Consider the following 21819-nt stretch of genomic DNA (forward strand, 5'->3'; position numbering starts at 1 on the left):
TTACCTGAAGTTATCAAAGCATCTTTATTTTGTTAGATTTCTTTTACTGAAAATGATGGTGAAGCTGGCTTAATAGTTTATCTATGAAGTGTTTCACCAGAATTGCATTCACAATTGAAAATGTTGTTCTTCCTCCCACCTCTACTCTTAATGCTACTCTATTTTAGTGTTCAGAGTAGATTCTTAGTATTTAACTCTTCTTTGCCCTATGTCTCCTAATCACCACATAATGCCATTACAAAGTCACATTTGAAGAACAGATATTGCACTACCTAAAGCTTATTCTTTGCCTAGTCTTGTTAAGTAGATGGAATTAATCATGTGCTGAGATGAGATTCAGTAGCACTTGGGAAGATGTGCGTGAACCTGAGTCAACCTAGCCCAGGAAGTGGTCAGTTCTTTAATCTGACATCATAAATCTCCACGAAGATTTAATTTTTTTTAAAACAGCTGTCAACTATAGATTGATCCCACCTAAACAGTGCTGAAGCTGATCTTTTTTAAATATCAGCCTTCACTGACTTGAGTTAGTTAACATTACATTTCATTATCCATCTGTTCATTTTCATCAGCAGCAGGTGGTTATCAGTAATTTCTGGTTAAACAATTGGCTTTTGCTTTCTAGCATCTGCTTTAAATACATGGTTGCTATCACTTGTGCTCATGCGCATTTTAGTAAGACTTTCAATTCAGCATTCTTTCTCTTTTGTTGTCTCTACTGCAGGTGTAGTTTGTTCTTCCTAATGAAGCCTAATTTCAACTTTCTTAAAAAGAACTTGAGGGGTTTCTGTCAAGTACTTAAGTCTTGCATTTGACCATAACTTATGAGCAGTCCACTAGAGCAGTATGTGCCTTGAATCCTTTCAGTAAAGCTGCATATCTCACTAAGAAGTTCTGCATGTGGTGGGAGAGTAAGCTAGCTTAAATTTAAGTAATTATTAGAGAAACCTTGTGCTGCTTCTGGTTACATGTTTCTTTACTGTAAATATACAATATTGGAAATTATATTCTTCCTGCAGGTGCCTTGTTAATGTTCTAACTTTTAGGTACTTCCTGACATAGCTAGAGTCCTTCATTTTCTTTTTTTGCTCATTCCTAGGTATGAAGCAGAACTGAATCCTGTAGACCATCAGAAGTCCAACGTCCTGAAGTATCAAATGGAAAAAAGACCATTTTTTGAAATGCCTTCCCATCTGGCTGATGTAGACTTGGATGAGTATGACTATGAAGAGGACTTTGAGTAGCCATTGCTTACGGTCAACACTTGCAGAAGAGAAGGGACAGTCTGCAGCAGGTCTGCTACACACCTGTATGTTTCAGTGGGTGCTGCTACACACCTGTATGTTTCAGTGGGTGCTGCTACACACCTGTATGTTTCAGTGGGTGCTGCTACACACCTGTATGTTTCAGTGGGTTTTGTTTCCAGGAAGTCAGCTTAGTTTTGTGCTAAAAATATTTAATCACTACACTACCTTTTAAATAGAAGAAGCAGCGCATTTGTATGGAATGATGAAACTTTTTGTATTTATTCAATAGTCTATAGTTTGTAAAATAGATTAAAATATTTATTTACAGATGTTGCATAATTCCTTTTTGGAAGAATAACAATATTTGACTTTAGAGAAAAGTATTCTACTGTTTTTAAGAGAACTGTGTCATTTTCTTGAAGTTGATGTGTGGTGCACTGACCATCCCCGCCCCATATGCGAACAGGTATTCCTGTCCTGCTGTGGGAGGTAAGGAGACAATTTATACCTGGCCTGCAATGCTTATATGCTCATAGACAGCCCTAAGGGTTTTATGCCTCGGCAAGGAAGAGACGTGACTGAGTGCGTGATCCAGCTCTCATTTACAAACAGTTTCATTTGAAAAGCTGAGCATATTGGCATGCAAGGAAAGTGAACGCTTGAGACAAGTTGCTTCTCTTCTCTGTGTAGTCCTTGTTTGCCCCAACTTTAATTTTGCTTGCCCTTTTAAACTTCAGTCTTTTCATTGATGTTCATTATAAAAAGATTATTTAATAATGAAGTCTGGTTTAGTGTTCATACTTGATCCAAAATGAGTGTGTTAATTCATGTAGAAGGAACCAATTTTTTTAAAATCCTTTGTATAAATGTTACTTGATCAGTGATGTGCACTAATCTGTTGTGGGCATTCAGTGCTGTTGTCTGTCCCCCCTTCAGTTGTTTGCTATTGACACATTCCATGGATATTCATCAGTGTCACAGCAGCTTGAAATTGTTGCCTCACTCTTACTGTTAAACAGATTTTGAGAAAAAAAAAAATGTACAAAAAGATGTAAGTTATTTTTTGGTTGCAGTGTAGATCTGTTAAAATGTTTAAAAATCATGTTTGTATTTTCAAATAAAGATTTTCATATATGTAATTAAACAGCTCTAATTATTATGTACTGCATACTATTAACTTCTTACTATTAAAGAAGCATTTAAGATATGATGGGTTACACATGTGTGCAGTCTGGTTGGGTAATTACACCAAGCTGCATATTCGAGGCAATCAAGCTCTAGCAGGTCTTTCTTCATCTCAAAGACAGTGTTGCTGAGCAGCTGGAAGTGGCACAGAGAAATCTGTTCCACTCAACTCATCACACCATCTCATGTGGGAACTTGCAAACCTGTGTATCTTCAGTTAATGTACCTTACCAAGGAAACTCAAGTCATTTTAATGGCACTCAAAAGATTTTTTTAAAAATAAAATCAGGGTTGATTTACTCCAATTTTAATGGAAACTCATCAATGTCAGATACCTTTCACTGCTTGCCCCTGGTTTTGGGTTTTTAAACAGTAGAGGTACACAGAGCAATTACGTTAAGCTCTGTTCCTGAAGGTGCTGTGGGAAAGGATGACCAGCTGACTTTCTAGATGACCCTGAACTTCTGCTGCTTTTCCCTACCTGAAACCCTTCACCTGGAACCCCCCTTCTTAAAAAGGGGGCTTGTAAATGGGCACTGTACAGCCATGGGTGTTGCCATCACACAGTGACATTGCCCCATTCAATGGAGCTATGGTGCAGGGAAGGTCTCTTCTGCAGAGCCTGTTGCTTTGTTGCCCCTTTGTGTTTAAGGTCCTGTTAAATCCTGCCTTCTATTATACTTGGGATAACCAAGTCCCTTTTTTCCTAAAGGATTTGCACAGATCTAGTAGAGCAGATTATGGTGTTATTGTGGAAGTGCCTTTTCTTGCAAGACACGAACTATAAACCTTACTGTACCTTCCCCCAGAAGGATAATTCCCATCCCTAGTCTTTTGTTACAAGAGTTAAAGCATCAGCATGTTTGATGTGGTCCCAGGTAAAACTTCTTTCTTAGTCCAGCTGTATTCTGCCTACCTGGTAAGTGTTTAGGCCTAAATCCACAAATCTAGCTGGATGAGGGAAACGTCACCAAGTCACAGGGGAACTGAGAACAAGTTGATCTGGGTGAGAATCAGCATTGTCTTGTGAAGTGCTACCTCTCCCCTTGCATTAGCCTACTGTATACTTCATACAAAATGAAACACAATGGTTTTACTATTGCTGCTTCAGGCTGTGTGATACCCGGGAGACAGTGATGGCTTTCACTTCCATGTTCATGGGCGCTCACTTCTCAGTCTAGAAAGCCAGCAGCAGTGCTGCTGTTCTCTCTCCAGACTTGGTGTGGGAATATCACTTGCACTTTCAGTACTAATGGATAGCAACATTTCTGTAGTTTATTTTACACAGTTACTATATATATATATATATAAAAAAAATAAAGCTGATGATTGATAGGATTAACACAATGTACAATTCCATGGAGCAGTGACAAAGGGTCAGCGAAAGCAGCCAGCACTCCCCAGCCTACTGCCTCCGGAACACTCTTGAGTGAAGATTATTTGCAAATTCTGGAAAAACTACTTTTGAAGGGCAATAATTACAGTCTATTTACATGGTCTTTTCAGGCTTTGTATTTTCCAAGTAAATACCACACGATCACTGTGTATGAAGGATTTCTTCCAGAGGAAAATACTCAGTCAAGTGGTCCCCTGTTTCTTTGTTACTTAGAAGACTTGATGCAAGTCTCTGGGAACATGTCCTGATCCCCACTAGACCACTAACCACATCGCTGTAAGCACTGGAATTTAGAAATACTTTCAGACAATTTGATCCAGGTTTTCCGTTTTACAGGCAGGAAATGGCACTGCCAAGTCACTTGCCATCACCCAGCAGGTCACAGTGTTTGCAGCTGGGCCAGGCTCCTTTCTCCTCAGGGTCAGGTAGAAGGAAACAAGTAGATATCCATCTTGGTTATCTCAAACGGTAAAGAATACATCCCGCAGAACGCTGACCCCACGCTGATCTGAGCAAGCTTGTCTCATCTAGTTTACAGAGTCTTTGACTCAGTAGTTGTCAATACCCTGATTCCAATCTTTAGGTTGGGAATTTTTCCAAGGCAGCATCAAGGACCAGGACGCAGTTGAGTAATGATGTTCACTAACGCCCACAACCTTAGAAGCATAACAGTCGAATCAGTAATGCCCACAAATAGCAATGTGGAGAAATGAACTGCAGTGCTAGTAACCGGTTCTGGATGGCAGGCAGAGATTTGACTTGATACCTATCTATCTCATCTCCTGCTGCCTTGGTTGATGCCATCGCAACCCCCCATTTTCAGTTAAACAGTTTGCAGAAAAAAACGGTAGTGTGTTCTTCACTTCCATTTATCCTCTCAGCATGATCTTAACTGTCCTATACCGGGAGAAAAAAAAGATTGTCAGTCTCATACTATGAAGAAAACATCATGGAAGAGCACATAAGGAATCAGAATAAGAGTGTAGCATCTAACCAACTAGCAGCTTGACCATAGCTGGCTCTTGGAAAGCACTGTATTTACCCTCCACAATAAGAAAGAAGCATTTCTATACCACAGGGAGCCCTGAAGAGTCACTACAGGGAAAGGCCACATACTAAATAAGTAGTGCATTTTCTGTATGGCTTCAATCTTGGTCCATGGATTTAAATTCTGTTACTATCTATCTTCTGTAGGAGCTGCTCCAAGCACATGGTCCAAGCAGTCTACATTTTAACAGGCATATGACTGGAAGAAAGGGTAGAAGCCCCTTTTTCCTTGTAGTCCTCTTTAAAAAAAAAACCAAAAAAAAAAAAACAAAACCACCACTCAAATATGAAAAGAAACCATTTGCTCAACAGGAAAACAACTCATTTAAAAAAAAGTCCAAAATCATACAAGCTCTTTGAATGTGGCTGCTAGGTCCCAGATAACCAGAGCCACTGGAAATCAAGGGGTTGCCTGAATCACTGCAAAAACCTGTCTGCCAAACAGTGGGTTTACATTCTGTAAGAAGTTCAGAAAGCAGGGGGAAATACAGCAGAAAAACTTGAAGGAACCATTCAGCCCCTTGCAAAGGCTGACATTAGCTGCAGCACAGGAAGCCTCATGGCCTCTTTTTTTCCCCCCCCCCTTTCAGTATAGTCACTGCTGCAAGACCCCCGGCGTAAAACACCCTATTTGAGTCCTTGCACTCCACTGGCCTAAAGGGCTAAAAGTCCTTTCCTGCTGCAAGTATCCATTCCAGGGCTGAGCTGAGACCCAGGCAGACAGCTGCAGTTTTGCCAAACATTTATCTGATCCCAAAGGCAACCAGTGCCCACAAGACAACCCCCAGGCTATGCTGGCTGCCACTCCAAGCTTCCCTTCAAATCCCCAGCTGGTTTGGGAACAATTTAATCTTCCCAACAGCCTTGACTGGAAAAGGGCAAAGAAACAAGGGACACTCCAGTGAGAGCCCTGGGCTGACCAGTGATCAGACACAGTCCAAATCTTTCAATCTAAACAGCACAGTGCAAACACCATTTTTGAAGCAGACATTCCCTGCAGGCCATGCAGCAGTGCCATCTCTGCAATGTGTCAGTAACATGAAGCAACTGCAGCAAATGGCTCTTAATCAAGAAGCTACCCAGTATGGGAAAAAAGGAAACTGGACCCTCCTCTTAATGCATCCTAGCTGGTGTTCAATGTACATAAGGATGTCTAGATGCTACAGAAAGAATTGCCTTAAAAATGCAGATCAAGCTGAAGAAGGAGGCTACAGCTGCAGCTGGAAAGTAGAGGGGAAAACCCCTTTCCTCAGCCTGAACGGGGCCACAAAAGAGCAGCCCCTTTGCTGCTAGATGGGTACTCATGAGATTCTGAACTCCCATTCACCCACCTCAACTACAGCTGTCCTCAGAGCTGGAAAACCCAAGCTGGAATTACCTGGTCTGCACTAACAACATCAACATCAACATCTTCAGTCATGTCTTCTGCTTGACCCTTCTTTGAGACATCTTCTGTCTTAATCTCATCTTTGCTGGGAAAAAAAAAAAGGTAAGTCTTGAGAAACTTTATAAGAGAGGTTGCACATTGCACAAGTGTGCTTAAGGTAGAGTAGTTCACATATTAAGATCTGCTGCTGAGATATCCACGTAAGGTAGCCCAAAGTTTCTGGCCCAGTATTTCCCAGGTATGAAACAGGTTACGCTGCGAGGAATTTCCAGTAAAGCAGTTCAGAAACAAAACACTCATTTAAACAGGGGCTACCTTCATGTTTAAAAAATTTTTGTTCTATTTTACTTGTATTCACCAGGTCCACTCAACAAGTGTCCCAAAACCTGGAAAAGCATGCATCCTTCTGGGATTTGTTTTTCATCTTTTAACCTGCCAATATGGGAAATAGCACTTAACACGTCAATAAATGAAATGTATTAAAGGAAAATATCCCAACTGAGCACTTTGAATGCCTTACAGAGCTCAAAAGTAGACTCAAGACTCTATTTCTGCAACACCTCTCTTTCTTACATCCATGTTCTGTGGGGTTTACACTCAGGCATGTGTGCATGCTGCACGCAGACATGCACGTCTCTAAAAGTCATCAGTTACACAGTAGTTAAAAGCAGATCTGCAGAGACAAGAATCCTCTTTCACTTCCAGAGATGCAGAAAACACTCGTTGTTCAGCTGCAGCAAACAGCCAGGGACTAACCAACACCACAGCCCTCTTATCAGAACCAGAGACAAGAGAAGTGGGACAAGGAACCTTCCTCCTTCCTTGTCTTTTTCTCTGCACACTCGATATTAGTCCAAGAAGGCACAGAAGCCCTGTCACAGTGGGGGACAATCAGGCTAAAGCAGCAAATATAGAAATTGGACTGAGTTAACAAAAAAACCCAACCTGTCCTTGGGACACAGCCCATAAGAAAGACAGGAGGGGCACACACCTTTTGCCCATGGAAGTATTACAAAAAACAGAAGCAGAGATGGATAGAGACCCCAACTGTCAATACCAGGACAAGTGAAGGAGCTTGTAAGACATAAAACTCTCACCAGTATCTTCTTTGCAGCCCTCCTGGACAAAGGAATGGCAAACGTTCCTGCAAGTGCATCTCTCGAGATTTCAGCCTCTTTCTTCTTTTCCCTGCTGCAGAGGCAAGCTGGGAAGAACATTGCAGGTCTGGAGCTTTGCCTTCTGCTTCAATCTGACTGGTTACAGGCAAAGACCCTGTAACAGAAGTGAACAGACTCGTTCTTCAGCCTCACACCCAGAGGTCTTGAGATGGACATTTCCAACATGCTCCCCACAGCAGTGAAGCAATGGGGCCAAGCTCAGAGGGAGATTTGGAGCAAAGCATTCATTTACTGAGGGAGCAAGCTAAAAGCCACATAAAAGAAAATCCATTCAATTTGCCCACTGGTCATTTTTGCAATCTAGATTTACGATCTTGGCCCCAGTCCTTAAGTGCTATCAGTACTGCTGAGTCTATATAACCTTCAAGAAAAGAGGGCATTTGGGACACAAATGAACAAGCATTCCGATGGCAAGTCACTGAAAAGAAAATTTCTGAGAAAGGATGAGAAAGAAACTAAAGGACGCTCTAGAAAAATTCCCTTTCCTCCACATACAACTACCCATGTTCATAGCACTTAGCATTTTTACTGGCTATTGTTTTCATAACGGCTTTACTACATTTAACTAAGTCCCACCATATCCATGCAGTGAATACCTCATCATGGGTTGGAAGTTCATGAGAGCTGCTAAAGCCTAGATGCAGCCCACCTGACTATAACTCTAAGTTAGGAGTATAATCTTACAGGCTTCCTAGAAATTCAACAGAGACAAAGACCCCAGAATATGATTTGGCCCAGATCACCTGAGTCAACTCCTGGAAATATCTCTCCTGTCTCAATTACCTACAGGGCCTAAAGCAACAATGCCCTTAACTTAACAACTGAAAGCAATGAACCAAGCCTTAATGGCACAGACAAATGCCAGACCTCAGTACAGAGCAGAATTCAAGATTATCTGAATTCAGCTCACTCAGAGTCTCCAGACCAACCTGACTGCTATTGAGTGATGAAGAGACCTTTAACAACAACAAAGCTGAAGGCAAAAACCACAGTTCAAACTGGAAAGTCTGCAACATCCAACACACTGTGGTACTGCTAATGCAAAGCATGAAGTGCATTTTAGCTGGGACAAAGCAAATACAGCTGATCCAGAACAGGGAAGTTTTCATACCATTAGACAATTTCCTTTTAAAAGAAGGCATCTTAGATGTGCCCACGGGGGACAACTCTCCTGAACTGCCGAGGACAGAGCTCTCCTCATCTTCATTTGCCAATAAAGAGTTTCTGTACCAAATCAATGGCTGCCATTCGTCTCCTCTGCAAGGCAGTGGTTCTGCTATATACCTCTGTAAATAAGCGTACCTGGAGAAAACCAAAAGCAAGCGTAAGGAAACTCAGTATCTTTCCCCTCAATATCTAGGGAAGGTATTGCTAGAAAGGCATTTTCCCTTTACACTCCAAAGGTGCAGACAGAACTGTCGAAGAAAAAGAAAGGGCATCCCTTTTCTCTGAAATATCTGAATATTTAAAATGCAAATGCCTTCAAAGCTAAAAGAGTGCTTGAATTTTAGCATTAGAAACAACACAGGAATTACAGGATTACATCAGTCTCTAGAAAGAATTTCCTTCTCCTGGGGGCCCTTTTCTGCCTCATGGACTGCAACACAAAGGAGATCCCAAGCAAGAGATGCTCCTTGTGATTCAATAGTACAGCAGGTCAGGAAACGGGGCATTTACACCCTAAGTGCCTGTTCTATCAAAATTAAAAACGAGAACAACCAATAAAACCAACTTTTCTCTAATATGATCTCAAACTCAATCCAATTATCTCAGGCTCCCAATAAAATTTCAAGTGTCTGCAAGAAGCAGTTAACAGCTCTGCAGTCGTGACAACACACAGGATGTGGGAAACATTGGTTCAAATCCCTGTTCTGTCTGATTCAATCCAGAGACTTGACACTGGGCCTGCCTGAATCCCAGGTGAAGCCATCACCTTTTCTGGAGCAGAGAGGTCTCCTTCAAACATTCTTTCTAAAAAACAGGACGTTCCTGACAAAGTCTTTCTGACCCATTCCTACTTCATAACAATAAGACCAGAGAACCAAAGTCTGACTCAGGATTAGAAACTGGATATTCACTACATTTCAGCTACAGCTCATCACTTCAAAATCAAGCCCAGTGTTGTTAAAACAGACCTCACCTTAGCAAATACCAAAAGTGACAGTTTTAACACCAGCCTGTACAGTATATTATTCTTTCTTTGATTAGGAGTGTGGCCTGGAAAATATCAGACATTTCATTCGCTTTGCAAAACAAGAAAACCAGTGCGGGGAGGGGGTTAGGGTAAGCACCGACTCCGAAACAATTAGAGTCCTGGACTCTGGGGGCCCCAGGGATCAAGAAAGCCTGGTAATGGAATTTGTTGGTTTCAAACAAGCATGTATTGTAACTACTGTTTTAGGGTCTAATCCAACTGCTATCAATGTCAATGGAAAGACTCCTACTGATTCAGGAATCAGGCCCTTCATGCGGCTTGTTATTCAATAATTCATTTCTTGTGTGCATTTTGTGGCACAGAGCAATTGACAAGTCAGGTATTTTACTGCTACAGCCTGGGCAATTACAGGGGAGGAGGTTAAAATCCATAGACTTTGATGGTGTTGAAATACACTCCTTTCTAACAAATGCCCATATTCTGTATCTCATCTGTTACAGGTACATTCACATATGTTAACATACAGATCTGGACATCAATCCTATGATTAATAATAAAAATGAAAATAACCAGATGTTTATTTCTGAAAGTTCATGTTGACCTAAAACATTCCATCCAGTAATTTATGATGGAGCTAAACCTAAATATTTCTAAGAGGAAATATAATCTCCAGCCCCTGCAAGGCATTTTAGGCCTCCCAGAATAGAAACTGTTACTCTAGAAACAGTCTGAATGTAGTTGTGGATAAAATTGCAATTTCCCCTCTTGTGAATTTTATTGTTTCCCATTTGTTCCCAGCAGCAGTAGGAAGGTCCAAAGCAGTAACAACTGATGTCAAAGTGCATTCCCTGCTAGGTTCTGTATTTCCCACAAGAGTTTTCAATGAATGAACCTACCTGAATGTATCTAATACATTCAGTAATATACTTCTGGTATATAACCTCTGATCAAGAAGTTAAATATAGCCCTATGAAAAAAATTATCAGGATTCAGATTTAAATCTGCCCACATGAATGATGAACTATTTTCCTCCTGTTTAATTAAAAATTACTCCTTGGAGGTAAATGAAATGACAAATTTTTTCAAGGACGGATTAACAGAAATCCACTTACTACACAAGTGTCACCACACAGATGATAACAGCTCTTTAAAATCCAGACAACATGGACAGAGTTGTACAGAAACTGTACGAAATGGGGGCTGAAGCACATCCCCTATGAGGACAGGCTGAGAGAGGTGAGGTTGTTCAGCCTGGAGAAAAGAAGGCTCCAGGGAGACCTGATTGTGGCTTTTCAGTACTTAAAGGGGGCCTACAAGAAAGCTGGAAACGGACGTTTTACAAGGGCATGTAGTGATAGGACAAGGGGTAATGGCTTTAAACTGAAAAAGGGTCGATTTAGATTAGATGTAAGGAAGAAATTCTTCCCTGTGAGGGTGGTGAGGCACTGGAACAGGTTGCCCAGAGAGGTTGTGGATGCCCCATCCCTGGCAGTGTTCAAGGCCAGGTTGGATGGGGCTTGGAGCAACCTGGTCCAGTGGAAGGTGTCCCTGCCCATGGCAGGGGGGGTGGAACTAGATGATCTTTAGGGTGCCTTCCAACTCAAACCATTCTGTGTTTCTATGGTTCTATGAAAACCAATTCTAGTCGTAGATCTCAAAGATTCTCCCCCAGAAAAATGCAAGAATAGAAAGGGAAGTTATCACTACCCATAGATTATCCACTTTAGATTTACCAGGGGTTGTAATCAGTATATATCAAATATTATTCTTCTGTATTTTGCATTTTGGGTTTGAATTAATATTTTAAAATACATTGTCTGGGTAGCTGGCAATCACTAATAAATTGTGTTTGCCAGGTAAAGTAACAGGAAAGTAGATATTTTACCACTCTTGACCCTTGCTATGTAAAAAATGATTGATGATCCCCATGGAAGTTAATTGCCAATTTAAGACAAAGCGACACAGGAGCAAACAAGTTATACAGGGCTCAGCAAGATGTGATGGTTAGGTTTTTTTCCATTTCTGCTGACTTCTTCTCCAAAGTGGAACTTTTCTTGTCAAGTACTGGACTGATTTGCTCAGAAATTCAAAAAAGGCAGGTGTGTCTTAATGTTTCATCTTACATTCCCATGTCTTCGAATATACTCTCAGGAAAAGGGAAATACCTGTTATGTATTTTGCAATAGTTTTTACAGTATCTGTAAATAGAAGACTGAAGTGCAGAGATTCAGATCCAAAATAAGCAGCACTGACTAGGCAAGTAATGACAAAGGTCAAATAAAAGGAAGAACATTACTTCCTTCTCAAAAACGACTGGAGTTGAGGCAGGTGAAGAACGGAATAAGAGACATAATCATACATTTCTTTGTTCAGATGGATAAGGCCCCATGATGCCAAAATAAGGCTATCATTCTTATATTATTAAATGTAAATATTTAAACCACTGTAAAATACAGGCCCAAATGGATCAGGGCATCCCCTGTAAATACTAAATTCTTGAATTTCAATATCCACATTATGAATAGTGTCATGTATATTTCTATTCCAAATATATTCCATGGAACTCACATAATTGAGTCCTGAAGCTGCAGAATTAGATTGTTACAAAATAATGATCTGGGCACTACCTCTTCCTCAATCTTTTCTGCTTTACACTTCTGTTCAGAAAAGCATTCCTGCCACTCCACTAGCCAGTCAAGTTGCAAATCTCTTCCACCAAATTAACACTGTCTTTCCTTGAGAAGAATTGTCATATGTGGCCGCAACTATGTCTAAAAAAGATCTAGAATGCATGCTGCACATACAATCTGAAATAACTGCTACTACAAAATTCAAGAGTGTCTCTCAAACTAATAGCCTTAGGGGCAGATTGGTTTCAAAGGTTCTCTGCAAAACCCTTGAGCAACTTCTGCAACACTGAAGGTCAAGTGTCCCATGTATAGGGATACACAAAACACAAACTGTGTATGACAGTGTACAAGAACTTAACTTACACTAGTCTTTTGTCTGGCTTTAGCAGCTTGTTGGAAAATTCACTGATGATTAACAGAAAGCTCAAGTTAGGAGGCAAGCATTTTCCACCTACTCCAGTAGCTCCTTGAAAAGCAAATTCAATCCCTTCCCTATTGGAAGAAAAAAAAAGAGCAGAGTAATAAAACAGACAACTAACAAAAGCAATGACCACGGACAAAGTGATGTTATGTGACACATACTTGTGTATCATGGCTACAGATTCTCTAGATTTCACTTGGTCCCAGCCAAACGTTAGTGAAAAGCGACGAGCAAGTTCCTTCATATTTGTGAAGGAAGCAGAGTAGAAGTCCACACTGCTACTGCTGTCTTGGCTTTCTGCATGTGTCTGAAACAGCTGCAAAAGAAGTCTTATATAAGCAACCATATGTAATCCTACAGGCAAACAAAGCACCAGGAGGACACAGAGACACGCACAGCAAGCAACAGTTAGCTTACACAGACAGAAGCCTTACAAAAAAGCAGGTAAGTCATGTGCTTCAGAAGCACGCAACTGGAACAACAACAAGGAACTCATACAAAGGACACTGTTGTGCTTAACAGATAGGCACAAATCAAAAAAACAAAAATAAAAAATTATGTGCATAAATAGAAAACTAATTCCTGAAGATGATGGCTCCACTGACCCCATCTCTTGTTGGGGCTTCTGAATCAAGCCCCAGAGGCCTAATTCACCTGAGAGGCTTTCAGAATATCAGAATGCAGATATAAAGCAGCAAGTTTGACAGCAGTGTAGTCCAATTTCTGAGAGTGAGACTGGGTCAAGAGCACATCTCGAGCCCAGTCAACTCTGTTTGGGTTTTTTTTCCTAACAGAACATGGAGGTAGCTTGTTCTCTTCAACCTGTTAACTTTCAAGGTCAACCAAAGGCCAAAAAGGGCCTGTTGTCTATGTGATACCTAAACACAAAGTCCTGACTATGTCAGCAGAATATATGTAGCCAAATGCTGCTTAGACTCATCTAAGCTCAGATTTCAGGGGCTAGTTCACAGATCTAAGCCCCTGGCAATGTGTGTGAAATAAGAAAAGCTCATGTATCAGTACCCCCTGGGAGGAGCCTGTTCTGTGGTTTACAGCACGACTCCAAGCTAGAAGCAGCTCTGGTCATGGGCAGAGCTGGCACAAGCAGCTGCTAAAATAGCTAACTGGCCTCATCAATCAGCAGCTGCAAGCCCCAGCAACTGAGACCCTTCAGAAGAGCTGTGACCCACTTTCTTGCAGAAAAAAATACTGAAAATACTGGGGATTAGAGCTGGCCAGCCACAGACACACTTGTGGTTCCTCAAATTCAATAGGAATGGAGGTAGTCTGTAAAACACAGAATAATATCCTTAACCTTTGTTAAGGTTAAGACACCTACCATGTCCCAGGAAACACTCCATAATCTCACATCAGTCCTAACACACTACGCATCTGAAGGTTAAAAACAAGACCAAAAAAATGTGCACAAAATTACATTTCAAAACAGGTGGAATGATTTGAAAGGAGTTTTAATTATGACATCCAAAACCAACACACACATAGAAAGTACAGGCAAGGAAACGATTTCTTCCACTTGGTTTTTTAATGAATTTGAATAATTATGACAACGTAGGTAAAAAACTCCAATATGATTACAGCTGTCATAAGACCCCCTAGCCTCTTGCTTTAATCTTAATCTTACCTGCTGCAGACAGAGAATCAGTGTCTTGGTACTCTGAATTTTGTTATTGTGCCTCGTCTTGCTTAGCGTTTCTTTAATGATGTCTCCAAAATCATTGTAGGTCTATTAATAGCAACAAAACAAATGAGAATTATCATTCCCCTTCTTTAGCACTGGGAGTACACAAAACACATGACTGTTCATGTGACACAAGAAGTTCATAAAACACTCCCAATATCAGAACATTCAAGCTAAAATATGAAAACTGGACTTCTTATATTATTTCATATGTAAAGCAATGGTATGCTCCTTTAAGAGTAATGTGAGGATTAAAGTTATACTGAAATTGTTAAGCATTTATTATAACAAAAAAACAAAGCCTCCTCAGGAGAGAAATAAGAGAGTTTTCCATATTTAACCAGTGCTTGCCTTGGGCCCAATGAAGTAAAGTACAAGATCCATATTCAGGTATTTCCAAAGTCCTGTTAGCTGACTCAAGGAAACTGCCCATTCTGTGCTTTCTTGGCTCTCCTGAAACCGACTTCAGAGTAGCTGAAGCTCTACCAGTTGTCTAAACACCAGGACTCATGTGAAATCTAGGCCATCTGCGCATGGACTGTGTGAGCTGTATGAAGTAAGGTGACAGCTTCAGTGTCAGAATCTCTATGCTTAAGACACTCTCCCAGACATAAACTGCTTCTCTGCAATGGCCTCTCTGGAGAAGCTGAGGAGCTGATGTTCAGACATATCCTCTACTCAATTTTCAGTTAATTTGTCTGCAGTGAGGTACCTTTGCAGACCAAAGAAGAGAGACTGGTCCCAGTCTTGCTTGATTTTATAGCCCTTTTGTGATTATACAAAGATTCTGAGCCATAAGACTATTAACCCCACATCTTTCACAAACACTGGAGTCACTTTCAAAAACTAAAATGCACTGATAGGCAAAGAAACCTTATCTAAAGCATTACCTTCACATAATACTTATAGATCTCAGCAGCCGCAGACATCTCTACCACATTATACACTATTAACTTGCAATATGCTGCAAGAAGACTCCGTTTTTTGTGCAAGTCGTCAAGTTTGCAACTTTCATCCTTTCTGTCCTCCTCTTCTGTCAGGTCTAGGAAAACAAAAGCATTGAAGCTTTGTTCTGCTACTTTATTCAAGATATCTCAATTTTAATGACCAACTTTCATCCAAATAGCAGACTCAGCTGTTCAGTCAACACACTAAGCAACAGATGCTAGCGCTCATTCCTGCATATTCGGAAAACACAGGTTTATTTCCATTTCAAAGCTAGCAGCTGATGACAATGAAAGTGAGTTTCCACATTTCCACAGTCTTCTACTCTGATCTTCATAGGGCTTTCGCATTTCTACTAGTCAGAATCTCCTTGTACAACACTGCTCACAGCTACAGAACAGAACCAGAGTGCAAAATAAATGGCACAAACACACCAAATGGAAGAGACCAGACAAACTGCAACTGCATTTTTTTTTTCCTAGAATAACACAGAAGCTAGAAAACCAGCACATAAGTCATCGGAAACCCTACAAAAGTTGCCATACACAGCCAACAAGAGAAGAGTTCAGATGAAACTCTCCAAGTGGTTATCAACAAGAGTGACAGAAAAAAGTCATTTCACATCATTAAGAACAAACTAAGTCTCTGGAACATGGGTTAATTACTAGCTGCACAATTTGTGGAAAACAAATACTCTTAAGAGTCTTCCAACACAGCTATGAAGGTGCTTGGGGACAACTTCTTGCAGCAGGAGAGCTGAGGTACACTCTTTCCTGCTGCAAATGTAATCTATCAATTGCCAAAAGGCTTCAGTCTTTGACCTATAATTTTGATGTGGACTGTTTTTGCTTCTGGCACAACTGTGGGCCTGGAAACAAACATAAAGCAAGTGACTGATCAGAAGTATCTTCAAATTAGAGTAAAAACTAAAATGGAGCAGCTGCCAGCTGTGCACACAGACAAGGACACCCATAGTATAACAAACACTCATTCAGGAAGGAATCTGCAATGGGACAACAGGGATCCTTTGTGGGGAGGACTGGGAAATTGAAAGCATCATACAAAATGTGTTTGAAGCAGATCTCAGGCCATCTAGCCCAAACCAGGATCAATTTTATCAGTTTCAGATACATTACATATACAAGCTGAAACATAACCTGCTTCAAAAACTCCCATTACTAGGATACTACAACCTACTTGAGCCATCTTTTCTATTGTATCTCTACCTTTACCAATAAGGATTCTCTTCTACTATTTCCCTGTTGCAATTTAGGTCCATCACTTCTTGCATATAGACTGTGACCTAAAGAAGCGTAGTGCCCAAAACTGAACACAGAACTCCATCTGAACAGCTGAAGGAAAGAGTTTAACACAGTAATCTAGAACAATGCTTGGTTTTTCAAAGCATGACACTTGAACTCGGCCTCAAAACCATAATGATCTAACAATCTACTTTCAAAACACTCCCCAAAGAAACCAGCCTTCACAATAACAGCCTCAATGTGGCATCTGAATGTGCTTGAAAAAGGCAACAGAGCAACAACTACTATTTCCCACTAAATCTGCCCTGCACCCCCCAAATCAAAATCCACTAGTCCTTTACTCTGATGGCTTAGAAATGTCTGTGCATTGACAGAGTCACACTGTAACACTTCAAGGCCTTCCTCTAACACCATCATCTGTACCACCAAAGTCAGTCTACTAAATATTTTTACATTCTCATACATCCCTGCATTACATAAGCCCTTTTCATCCTACAGGTAAATTGGCAGCTATTTCCTGTGGCTGATCCACAGTGGATACAGATCAGTGAATAACAGGTCAGCCACTTTGTTTGTAAAGGGGCCCAAGCAAAAAAAAACCACCAAACACCCCTCCAAAACAACAACAAAAAAGTACAGCCCCTTTTCCTGATACATTCAGTGCAGATGACATATGACAGCAAAAGTGGTAGATTGCTTCTCCGGTGATGAAGATGTCTAACCTTTGCTTTCCTCTTCTTCCTCCATGAAAACATGTTTCTGGATGAACAAAAGCAGTTTTTCCTGAAGTGATGTGCTAGGAAGATAATCTAGAAGTCCAACTGGTTCTTCATTATTATTTGAATCCTGATGACTCAAAATCAGCAACCAGTCACAGAGTATCATAAAGGCCTGTATCCAGCAAACAAAGCCAAAGAAGGATTTAGACACCATGTTACTTTTCATGCCAACTCCACTTTGCATCTCCATCAAACACTACAAATCACAATCTAGCTTCTATCCCACTTCTTCCTTGCAAGCTAAAGATTTCTGTTTGCCCCAACATGTGGTAAAATGCCACAGCTAAGCCCTTCCAGAACTTGTACCTTAGGATAAAGGATATACAAGTACATGCATTAACACTACCTAAAGATTTTCAAACTTCCATGGGAAGGATGAAGAGCTCTATTGTGCTAGAATATCTCTCTTTAACAGATTAATGACTGGACAATTTCTCCAATTTTTTTATTTTTTTAAGTAATATTCATAGCAAGGCATTAATAAAGCAATGAGCAACCAGTACACTGATCAGTCTAATCAGAAAACACAATGATTATCAACTGGCAAATTGAGTCATTCAGATTCAGGCCTTGATTCTGCAGATGGACCCATGCAGACATATATCTATGCTTGATTAAAGCACTAACTTTTGTAGCATTTTAACTAACATAACTTTAATTTTCCTTTAAAATAAATAGCTGAAGATTTTTTTAAAGAGTTATTTCTGAAAAAAAAAGCAAAAATCAATAGAAGGAAATACTATTATGAAAAGAAAGGCAGGCATATAAAAGGAGAACTGAGCATGAATGCCAGTTAAGTAATAGAGAAACACAAACCTTTTCTCTTACATCTTTTTCCTTATGGTGGAGGAAGCACATGCAAATCTGACTGAAACATCTCAGCTCTCTTCTTAGTGCGAAAAGAGTCTCCTAAAAATGTATTTAGGAAAAGTGACAGGACAAATATGTTAGGGACTATGATTCAATAGAGAATTACAGAACAAACAACAGTTGTATCTTTCTTCCACTGATACTATTCATTTACGATAGCACAGCTGATGACATTATGAAAGAAGCGGGACATCTCAGTTGCAACAGCTTACTAGCTGTGAACAACTTTAAAACCATGTCTTGTTTTCAGGCACAATATTTGGGATAGAAGGGTCAATCCATAAAAATATATACTCTGTGCCCCCCCACTGGTGCAGAAATGTGACAAGTACAGTAGGACATGTGCATCTGTCATACTTGCTGAGGCTAGTGGTATTCAGCAAGTCACAAACTCTTTGTTTCTCCACCTGTAAGATGGGCAGCTCTAATAGCATGTATTCCCTTATTCACTTCAGCTTATCCTTATAAAGCAGTGATAATGATTTCCACTTTAGAGATGGAAGTCGAGTCATAAAAACTCTGGTCCATCCCACCTAATTTTCAATGTGAATTGCCTTCTGGAGTTGCTCTTCTCTCTCCCCCTGTTGAGTACAGAGGGAACACAGTTTAACTAGGCTGCTAACTTTGGCACTCAGAAACTTAGACACCTCTATTAGTTAAGATGAATCCAGCAAGAGAGACTATTTGATTTGCCTACGGCCACATAAAAGACTTTCTGATCCTTCACCAGGTCCCAGCTGTTGCACTGCACTGAGCTTTGAGCAGTCAATAGAAGAGAAGTGCCCTTACAGCAGGGCTGGATTTCATCCTGTGCAACTGTATCTTGGTAAGAAAGGGGATCCATCCCAGGGCATGCTGAGAAGGAGCAGAGGGGGAGGCAAAACATTGCTTTAACACTATTGGGGGAGGAGGGGGGGAAGAAACAATCCTAGAGCTGCTGTCCAGGAAATGTTCTTTTTTGCTCTTGGAACTTCTCTCTCTGCCAACATCTAGATTTGGCCCTGCAGAGTGAGCCGTAACGTTGTCCTTCCAGTCAAAATCTGCTCCCATATGAAAGGCCAAATTGAAAAATGTGCCGTCCCATTATCAGTCAAGCTAACTGTCTGGACTGAAAGGCAGAACGTATTAGAGCAGAGAGAGATGCGGACATCCACACAGGAATGGAACGGGACGAGAATAGATAGTGAATCAGTCAACAAACGGGTAACCTCCCTGCTAGCATTTCTCACACAAAACAAATGTCCGTGTCAGTGTCCTGTTCTGTACACACACAGGAGTACCGGGGGAAGGGGACAGAATGACAGAAGGAGCAGCCCTCAGTGTAGTCAGAAATCACCATAAAGAGGAGCCACACAGGTACACATTCACATGTGAACCAAAGCATAAAAACGTTTTCCTCTGGTGTCTTGAACTAGACTTCCTTCCAAAATACCTGCCAGAGCTTGGCACTTTATAAAACCAATTAAGGAAGTAAATAGTCAGCTGATAAGAAAATTACCACTTTCCTCAAACTTTCTGCCAGAAATATACAAGTAAAACAAGAAAATAAAAATGAAACAAAGCAACAGGGCTTCCTGGAGTTTTCCTTGAATATTCTTTGTTGCTTAATACAAGAAAACAACAAACTGTTTGGCAGTGGAACAAGTGCCTTATCTCCATCAAGCCCCAGGAATTCAATGCACATGCTTTGCAGTAAAAATAGAGGTGAACCATTGTTCACTTATTCTCTTGCAGACTGAAAAAGCATAAACACTTTAAAAGAAGAGGGCAAGACAGACAGAAAATGCCTCAACTCAGTTTGGTTTCCTCAAGAAAACACAAAAATTATCTTGTTAGAAAGCTTGGGTTTTTCTGGCAATTTGAGAACAGAAAAGCAACTTAAACTTCTAGAAGCACAACTCTGGGTTTCAAAATTACGTGGAGTGGTCAACCTTGGGAGAATTTTCCGAAACCGCAGTTAGTTGCCACAGGAGAGAAAAATACATGCACTGGAGAGCTGGCAGGATCATCTGCAAATAAAAACACATGTCCTTTATTTATATGAAAGGCTCAACAGCAAAAAGCTTAGGACTAAGCAAAGCATCCAACCCTGACATTCTGCATGCTGCTTGCATGACCATTTCTGCACTGTACAGTATTTAGACCCTCAAAATAAACTTAATAGGTTTACATACAAGCAAACGTTGCCTCCTGAGAAACTTCATTACTAAGGTGCTGCTTCTGCAGAACTCTGACACCTTGACAAGCTCAGTGGAAAGTAACCATGTACTAAAAAGGGTGTTCACAGAAGCTAACTATAGCTTAGCTTCTCAGGATTTCTCTGCAGTCTTTGATGAAAGGCAGACTCCTCCAGAGGGAAATTCAGAGCAGAAGCCAAACCTTGGTGCTCCAATGCTCCATCTGAAGGAGTCCACCTCTACCCACTGGCTGCCAGCTCTCTCTAATCAACTAAATTTCACTCTTTCCCAAATAACCTCAAGTTCTTTCCTGAAAACGCAGGCTGATTAACATTCATGACTGCTCAAGTACTTCACCTTGTAAACCCAGGATATACACCTCCACCTTGGCACAGCCAGTGTTTGAGCTGAGGCAACCAGACAATCAAAAGGCTGCAGTTGAGACAACTGGCAAGTACAAACCATCTTCACCAAGAGTCAATCTGCAAGCAAGAGTTTCAAAGTATTCCAATTTCTGGTTACATGCAATCTGTAAGTCCCAACAATTTCTTATGTACTGAGGGCAAGACTGGGCAATGGGAAGTACTGAGCATGACAAAGGATCAATCCAGATGTCAGATGTTTATCATAGTTTTGGACAGTCTCCGAAATAAATGAATCTATGGCATGAATTTACCAATTCCAGTAACATTATACCAAAGACAGACTCAGTTTCCCAGACTGAGAAATGGAAACAGTATCTTCCTGTCTCACAGAACACTGATCTATAAGATTATTTAATAACTCCTAATTTTCCTGCTTTCAACAAGAAAAACCTCTTTCAGTGTTAAATATTAACAACTCACCAGAACAGGCAAACTCCCATGTTCCATTTCAAACACCAACAACCTTAAAGTCTTGTCATACAGATTCCACTTGGTGAGATCATGGGCACTGCAAGTGAAAAAGAAACAATAATTATACACTAAGCAAGAAATGAAATCTCACCTGACCAAACAGATTAAATGTATCCTATTTTTGCCTTCATCTGATGTACAGCAATAACATTAAACAACTAATTATTAATTATGGGGGGGGGGGGGGGGGGGGATTAAATCAAGTTTTTCATGATCTAATGCTGCTACCTTTAGCCCATAGCTTTACAGTCTGCATTCTTACAATGAAACTGTAGTGTCTTGAGGAGAGGAAAAAGAAGCTTAAGCTCTGTACTTTTTCCTGTACTCTATCCACACTCTCTAAGTGCCCAAAAAAGTCTAAAGAACAATTTCCCCATGCCGCTTTAAAAGGCTATTTCTAATACTCTTGAGTGTTCATAACTCAACGTTAGACTTTTCTTTGCAAAAGCAGAGCAGCCCTAGCACACAGGGTAGGTAAAAGACACATTGAGAAGGCAGCCCAATTCCCCCACCCTCTACTATATTGCATGATAATTTACTTGGTG

The 21819-nt window shown here is 40.6% G+C and overlaps 2 protein-coding genes across 8 annotated transcripts in view; one reads left to right on the top strand and one right to left on the bottom strand.

Moving 5' to 3' along the window:
* The window catches only part of PPP2R3B (protein phosphatase 2 regulatory subunit B''beta), a 56299-nt gene extending 53908 nt beyond the window's left edge, over positions 1–2391 (top strand). For both annotated transcript variants that reach the window (XM_069769938.1, XM_069769939.1), the window contains 2 exons: positions 1100–1307; positions 1398–2391. In XM_069769938.1, the coding sequence (XP_069626039.1) occupies positions 1100–1244 (145 nt within the window). In that variant the 3' untranslated portion in view covers positions 1245–1307; positions 1398–2391. The remainder of the gene's footprint in view (positions 1–1099; positions 1308–1397) is intronic.
* Positions 2392–3716: 1325 nt separating this feature from the next.
* Positions 3717–21819, bottom strand: part of LOC104318782 (cohesin subunit SA-2) — a 62462-nt gene continuing 44359 nt past the window's right edge. For 3 of the 6 annotated variants that reach the window (XM_069769933.1, XM_069769935.1, XM_069769934.1), the window contains 12 exons: positions 21224–21311; positions 20133–20210; positions 18148–18240; positions 17275–17443; positions 15236–15387; positions 14289–14390; positions 12808–12962; positions 12589–12717; positions 8552–8742; positions 7360–7534; positions 6239–6347; positions 3717–4704 (listed from right to left, as the gene is read on the bottom strand). In XM_069769933.1, coding sequence (XP_069626034.1) covers positions 4648–4704; positions 6239–6347; positions 7360–7534; positions 8552–8742; positions 12589–12717; positions 12808–12962; positions 14289–14390; positions 15236–15387; positions 17275–17443; positions 18148–18240; positions 20133–20210; positions 21224–21311 — 1498 coding nt within the window. In that variant the 3' untranslated portion in view covers positions 3717–4647. Of the gene's footprint in view, positions 4726–6238; positions 6348–7359; positions 7535–8551; positions 8743–12588; positions 12718–12807; positions 12963–14288; positions 14391–15235; positions 15388–17274; positions 17444–18147; positions 18241–20132; positions 20211–21223; positions 21312–21819 lie in introns of those variants that run through there. The other 3 variants (XR_011322071.1, XM_069769937.1, XR_011322072.1) reach the window with 3 other exon arrangements.

The sequence above is a fragment of the Haliaeetus albicilla genome, chromosome 25, assembly GCF_947461875.1.
Source record: "Haliaeetus albicilla chromosome 25, bHalAlb1.1, whole genome shotgun sequence".
Taxonomy (NCBI): Eukaryota; Metazoa; Chordata; class Aves; order Accipitriformes; family Accipitridae; genus Haliaeetus; species Haliaeetus albicilla.